This window comes from Macaca mulatta, chromosome 1 (assembly GCF_049350105.2).
Source record: "Macaca mulatta isolate MMU2019108-1 chromosome 1, T2T-MMU8v2.0, whole genome shotgun sequence".
In the NCBI taxonomy this organism is placed as follows: Eukaryota; Metazoa; Chordata; class Mammalia; order Primates; family Cercopithecidae; genus Macaca; species Macaca mulatta.
Genome location: NC_133406.1, coordinates 107,634,865 through 107,642,799, shown reverse-complemented (window position 1 = coordinate 107,642,799; position 7,935 = coordinate 107,634,865). Strand labels below are relative to the sequence as shown.

General features: G+C 35.5%; 1 protein-coding gene across 1 annotated transcript; it reads right to left on the bottom strand.

Moving 5' to 3' along the window:
• Window positions 1-377: 377 nt before the first annotated feature.
• On the bottom strand, window positions 378-1,455 carry LOC719311 (olfactory receptor 10J1-like). Its single transcript, XM_001117209.4, has one exon. It carries the CDS (start codon window positions 1,308-1,310, stop codon window positions 378-380), a length of 933 nt encoding a protein of 310 aa, XP_001117209.3. The 5' UTR covers window positions 1,311-1,455.
• Between the last annotated feature and the right edge of the window lie 6,480 nt (window positions 1,456-7,935).

Genomic DNA, 7,935 nt, shown 5'->3' with positions numbered 1-7,935 from the left:
AGAGCTCAATATCTACATGACATTTAGGTTGACCTGTCAACCTAGTACTTCAAATAGGTGTTATGCAACCACCCTCTTTTCTGCTTTCAACAAACTGATAGCGATCAGCTACTCCTTGCTTGCAATTCCCTACAGCTTTGCACCTGTGAGCAGCAACTGACCACTCCCCTGGTGGTAACCTGTGCAGTTAGTAGAAGGTATAGGAGAATGATGGTGAAAACAAAGTCAAATCATGGGGACTCTTGGTTTCTTAATGCCGCATTACCACCAAATTTCGCAACTCTCTTTGGCTAGAGGATGAATGATAGGATTCAATTTTCATGAGCTTACAAAAATACCCAGGCTATGATTGACTATATGTCAAACTGACAAGGATTCTAGGCAAAAGGTTTTTTGCCAATAGCACGGTGAAGGGCATTCTTGAACTCCTTGTTCCTCAAAGTGTACACAACAGGATTAAGTAGTGGAGTAAAGACGGTGTATGTCACTGAAATTAGCTGGTCCTGATCCCTGGTGTTCTCTGACTTGGGCTTGAGGTAGGCAATGGAGGCACAGCCATAGTGGATGATGACCACAGTGAGGTGGGAGGCACAAGTTGCAAAAGCCTTTTTCCGGCCCTCAGGAGAGGTGACCTTGAGGATGGTAGAGATGATGAGGATGTAGGAGATGAAGACCAAACCCAGGGGCACCACAATAACCAGGGAACTAACAACAAAATTAATTAGGTCATGTAGAGTGGTATCAACACAGGAAAGTTTCATAACTGGGCGGATATCACAGAAATAATGGGCCACCTCTTTATCACAAAAAGGCAGCCTGAACACAGATGAAATCTGAACTATGGCCATGAGCAGCCCAACGCTGCAGGCCCCACATACCTGCTGGGCACACATTTTCTTGTTCATGATGATCTTGTACCTCAAAGGGTTACAGATGGCCACATAGCGATCATATCCCATGGCTGTGAGCAGAAAGCAGTTGTTGATGGCCAAGGTAATAAAAAAAAACATCTGGGTGGCACAGCCAGCCAAAGAGATAGGTTTGCTTCGACTTAAGAGACTGGAGAGCATCCATGGTACAATGACTAACGTGTAGACAGTCTCTGAAGCGGAAAGCACACTAAGAAAGAAGTACATGGGGGTGTGAAGGTGACGATCAATGCTGATAATTGTCACAATTATGGCATTGCCAGCCAGGGTTAACAGATACAAGGTAAGAAATACCACAAAGAGGGTGAGCTTGTGTTCATGAAAGCGGAAGAAACCCTGGAAAACAAACTCCCTTACCACTGTGTGGTTCTCTTTCTTCATTGGATAAATAAATGGATCGAAAATACAGAGACTTAGGTCAATTAGTCAGAAGACATCAGTGCCCAATGCTTTCAGCAGGTGAATCCTCTAAGAAGATAATAAGGATTCTGTTCGTGGACAGATGCCAAGTTATTGGGGATGACTGTTCACCTATAGATATAGATAGAAAAACACAATAAGAAAACAATTTCATGCATGGCAGTGAGTCTATAAATATATAATATAAATATAAATATATACATTAAATATAAATATATATTATATATAATAAATATATATTATTAAATATAAATATATATACATGTACACACACACACATATATACACGACTAAATAGGGATGAAAAAAATGGAAGAAAAGACACCTGGGATAAGTTTGAAAAAGATTTCCTAGTGACCTAGCACGTAAGTGTTAGAGAAAAACTAGGCTAAAGAAATAGGAAATGCATAGTTAAATTTGAAAGGAATTTTCTTTTAGATTACAGTTTCAGATTTTGTTTACCTGAAACAAATTTTTCAACCTCTTCCACTTTGTTTAAACCACAGTTTCGATTGTCTCTTTAAAGATCTTTCTTTCTGGGTTGCCAAACAAGACAATGCTCTCTGCTCCAACGTAACATAAGTGTTTACTTTCTCCCTGTTGCTCTTGTCTGCATGTTTCACGAACTCTTTTCACAAGTCATCAAACAGCTTCAAACCTGACTGTCCCCCCACATTTTTTTAGAACAAGAGATGTTCCTCTCTTTTTTCAGTGCTTGACTTGAGTCTCCTCCTCCTCAGAAAGTCTTCTCAGGACTAAATACAACCTGTCAATCCAATTCCCCGTAGTGTTGCTAAGTGTTTCCCAGTAGCTTGTTTCCGTGGACTTTGTTTATTTCTATGCATTTTCTACCTTGTACTTAGATGAGAATTTTCCCAGGTACTCTGCCTCACTAGAGTAAACTGTCTTTTACAATTTCTTCAGAATTTTAAACTTTAGAGAAATCAGTTTACACGTTTCTCTCTCTGTCCCCTATTTGGGGAGTTATTGGTCATCAAAAAGCTCTCATTTTCAAAAAGAGTATAACAATAATAAATAGTTCCTATGGCACTTTTAGTTTATAGAGTTTTTACATGTATTATGTAACGTCATAATAATCCTGTGTTTTAAGTAATTATTATCCCTCTCTTGGCAAGACACCCAGGGTTAGATGATTGCAAAAATTAACTCCATCTTTTAATTCTAAGACTAGTGTGATCTGCCCTATACCACAAGTGCCTAAGCAGCATCATAATCACAAAATAAATGAGAAAGAAGATACTTTTTGTTGTTTTTATGGAAAACAATTAATGCATTTCCCTTGTTCTGAGAATGAGATTACACTAGGAAAAAAAATGAAAAACTGGAGAATCTTAGAATGTTTCCTCTAGATAAATAAATATTATTATATCAGTGACAATCCATGTCCGTTCTTCTTGGCTTGATATTTTCACTTCCAATTTTTATTTTAAGGAAATAATCAGAGATACATATTAGGATGTATATCTAAAGACATTTTTATATTATTTATTGGTGAAGTCTAGAAGCAATGTAAATGAATAAAGGAATAATTGAATTAATTATAAAATATCCATCTGATCAGAATTATGCAGCCATTAAGAATCTACAAAGTGCTGACCTGAAAAAATACACTACATAAGTAGATTGATTGATTGATTGATTGAGAAATAAATTATAGACTACAAGTTTGTAAAAATAAAAAGAACCAGAAAAGAGAAGAAAGGGCAAGAAAGGAAAAACATTCAATGGCACACATGCCATTAAAAAAGTAAATATAACAAAATGCTAAAATTATATTTTTCGAGTAGTATATGGAGAATCTATCATCTATATATCAATCTATCTAATATCTTCTCTATTACAAATAATATAAATATTTTTAATACATACTGATATATTATGAAACTAATATTTAATGAAATATTTAAACATTAAATATTAATGGAAAATTAATAATAAACCATATTGTAAGAAAGGATTAATGCTGACTATTAATTACTACAGTGGGATGAAAGTACTTGAGTGAAGCAAATTTTGGAGTTTTCTTAGTAAAGATTTTGAAGAACCAAAAAATATTTAATAGTTTCAAAATACTGAGAAAAATATGAAGCAAAATATGTGTTAATTTTCCTTGACGATGTAGAAATGGGCCAGTTCTTAACCATTCTTATGTAACTGTAAATGCATTACTGAGCAAGATAAACGTCAAATGTCTACGTAACTAGAAAGTCAATCCTACCTACACTAAGGAGAATGAAAAAAACAGGTGACAGAAGAGAAAAGTTTGCACTAAGCTTGTGCATTCCTGCAATTGCAACTCCTTTCTCATCATCCTCTTAGGAAAACAATGACTCACCAAGATAGCAAAGGTCCCCATGAGTGATAACACTAGACTAGTAGATCATGATAGCCGAAACAAAATGCCAACTTCCTTCTGTGGAATCCTGGTCACTGAGAAAAACAGCATTTTGCAACACTTTCTGTTCCCTTGTATTTTGGATTGTTAGCTAAAAATATCTCTCTACCCCTAAAAATTTTTTTTAAATGTTCTTCTAGAGAAATCATTTTCTGCCTAGACCTGACAATGAATTCTGGGCCAGAGGTTAAAATTATTCATTTCATTTTTCAAGTCTTTCCAATTGGAAGCAAGCTGGAAAAGCCCAGGTGCTTCGTAGTTTTCAGTCCTTTAAATATAACTGAATCATAGGACCTTAGTGTTAGGTGGTAATTTTAAAAGCACAGCATTTCTCATGAACAGCCCCTCAAATTCTGCTTCAGTGCTTCCAATGATTGGAAATTCATTACCTTGTAAATAAGCATTTCCCTTCTTTTTTTTTTTTTTTTAAAAAAAAAAAAAAAAGATACAAACTCTTCTTGAAAAATAAAACCAGGCTTTTTAAATTATAAAAGTGCTCATAGGGGAAAAAACGTGGGTACAGAAGGATATAAATGGACAAGTTCATTTTCTCCTCTACATTTTCTTGGCCAGAGGTAAAGATGATTCATGGGGTTTTGTTGTTGGTATTGCTGTTTATTTCTGTCCAGAAATATTTTATGTACAATCATGCATATTTTCATATCATTTCAATTTTACGCAAATGGAATTAGGCAGTACATACCAATTCACAACTAGGTTTTTCCATATATTATATCTTGACTACTCTCCATAATAGTATCGTGATCTATCTCACTCTATTTCCAATGGTGCATACTATTTCATTATATGGATTAATATAGCTGTACTATCATCAATTCTATTTTTGATTGACTTTAATTCTTAGAAAATATTAATTCCTATCAACTTGATATTTATCTTCTTGCAACTTACCACCTCCCGCATCATTCCACTTTCTATTTTCTCTTCAATATGATAGTATTTCAAATATTTGAAGATCATTATTATGTCTTTGCTAAATTTCATGTCATTCAATCCATTACCACAGTAAGACAAGCATGAAGAAATATAATATTAATGGACATGAGATTCAATATAACGAATCAAATACTGAAAACCATACAGGAAAAATAGTAAGATTTTGAAAAATGCACATGGTATTTCATTTTCATTTACTTCCACTAATGGCACTCACTGTTTCTGACCTTGGCAATAGAAAGGAGAAGGAAGCACTTTCCAGATAGTGATCTTTAAAAGGCATGAAAGGACTGAGTCTACTCAGAGCAAGCAGGTGAACAAACCTTGCATTCAAGAGGCATTTACAAGGGAAGCAAAAATACACAAAATGAGGAAAATCCAGTTCTCTGTAATATCAAAGAGAGCCTCAAATTGTTGCTGTGTTCCTTGAGGCTGGGGGCATTGGCTCATTTGGCCTGAGAATTGGCCCGGGGGAATAATACAGTCTCTTAAACTGCAGATTTCAAGAGCTGTGTATATTTATTTTCCCCAAGGAAAGGAGAATCCCTCTGCCCCAAGTCTCCTGAGGCTATCCTTTTGAGAACTCCTCCAGGCTACTAAGAGGTAAGGGAGATAGAACCTGAAGGCTGGTCTCAAGGGTTTCATTAGAAATGTGGGTCGCTGAGGAAGGAGATGTTTTCATTTGCCTACTGACTGTTGGGGATTGTTGGAGTGTAGAAACTAATACTGCACTGAGTTTTAATAAAGCAAACCACGTGAATACTGGGTAAGTGTACAAAGGGAGGACATGAAATTTCAGTTTCTCAGTGTTGGATAGCAGTTAGCTTCCTGAAACTTATTTATATAAATAAGATCAGGGTAATCAAAAGGTTATAGGGGCTGGGACAGCTCTCGTCCCACTTCAGCCTACAGCAAATTTCCTTGAGTCTCACTGACATACATCTCAGCCCTGCTTTTCCATTTAGGGAAATCCATCACCCACACCACACTGGGAAAGGGCAGAAGACACTGTGCTCCCTTTGGTTCATTCTCTGATCCTGCTGGAGGGAGAATGAAACAGCCATGAACTTCCAGTAAGTTTAATTTCTGGCTCAGCACATCCTTCTCCATTCATACAGTCTCTGCACCCATGGGAGATGTTTGAGTAACGTTTCAGCCACTCTGTAAAAAGGGATTGCCACAAGAGCCTTCAACCCAAACTAATAATTTTTTTTATTCTGAATTGGCCCTGTTTTCTCTCTGATTACAAACATAATGCTTGTTCATTACAGAAAAAACAGAAAAGGAAAAATAATTAATGTAAATCACTTGTGATTTCCAATTTAGAAATCAACACCATTAACGTTTTGATAAATAGGTTTCGAATCTTTTATGCATTCATATGTGTGCACCTGTCTATACACACACATATTTATGTTTATGGTAAAAATGGGATGATTATTACTTTTGTAGCCTTTCTTCTTTTTAATAATATGAGATCTTGCTATACAAACTTCCTTATATTCAGTTTATTTTTTTTCTTAAAAGTGCATTTTGAACCTTTCCCGTATCAATAAACATTTTCCTACATTATAATTTTTAAATAGTTGCCTTGCTTTTTATTACAGGAATGCTCTTTATAATAATATGATTTGTTTGAATCAAGATTCAGACGAGCACTGCTCACTGCATTTGATTGTAACTCGTTAAAGTTTTGAGTCTAGACCAGGGTTTCCCAACAGTGGCGCTGTTGACACTTTGAACCTGCTAATTTTTGTTGTGGGTGGGTGTGGGGTGAGTTAGGAGGAGAGATAGTCTTCTGTGTTACGAGATGTTTAGCAGGATCACTGGCCTCCACCCACCCAGAGGACAGATGCCAGTAGCATCCTTCTCCCTTTTCCTGCTGTATTGGAGAAAATAAAAAATGCCTCTAAACATTACCAAATATTGCCTGGAGGGCAAGTGTATTTCAACATCCCATTGCCCCAATGTTTTAAAAAGTCTCATTTACACATGAAAAAGCCAGGTCAAAACTTTACTTTCTAGATGGCATTTACTCATGGCATCATTAAATTTGTTATACCTTCTGTACTTCTTATAAATTGGAAATTAGTTCTAAAGGCTTAATTAGATTCAGGTTCAACTTATTAAATTATATTAGCCATATTAGCCTGGATATTCTATAACCTGCAATATAGTATATGAAACTATGGACTATATTAAACTGTATGTAAAAACACATAAAAATTGGCATATATATCAGTTTTATATATATATAATTTATAAATCTGATAATCAAGTTCTTGTCTGATTTAACAAAAATACAGGACATCCAGTTAAATGTTAATTTTAAATAAATAGTATAATTTTTAGGATAAGTATATTACAAATATTACATGGGATATACAAAATAAATTACCATTTTTTGAAATTCAAATGTAGTGCAGCATTCTGTATTTTATCTGGGAACTCTAACCAGGAGACACACACTGTTTTGTTGTCTTACTCTAAGCGAAGGTGATTTCAAAATACTACATCGTACCTCATAAATAAAAACAATTATTATGTATCAATTAAAAAATAAAATTTAGGCCAAGCAAGGTGGCTCATGCCTGTAATCCCACACTTTGGGAGGCCAAGGCAGCCAGATCACTTGAGATCAGGAGTGCAAGACCAGTCTGGCCAACATGGTGAGACACAATATCTACCAAATATACAAAAATTAGCAGGACGAGGTGGTGCGCGCCTGTATTTCCTGCTACTCAGGAGGCTGAGGCAGGAGGATAGCTTGAACCCGGGAGGCAGAAGTTTTGATGAGCCTAGATCATACCACTGCACTCCAGCCTGGGCGACAGAGTGAGCCCCTGCCACAAAAATAAATAAGTAAACAAATAAATAAATAAATAAAATTTAAAGACATGCAAAAAAGCTAATTGATCAATCTTTCAGGTGGCAACAGCTTGTTCCTCCATTCAAATGGATCCCGTCAACCTTTATCATTTAATTTATTGATAACTTTTGTCTAAATCATTTTTTAAAATTAGGAGTTGCAAAACAGTGCTTTCTTAATCATGTCATTTCTTTTACATTTAGTCAATGGAATTATTTTATATAGAAGAAGTTTCTTTCATCATTTAGCTTGGGGTGCAAGTTAAAAATGAGTAAAATTGGAACTTAAGCTTCAATCTTCTAATTCTGATCTAGCGTGTATTCTATTACATCCAGTGAAAGAAG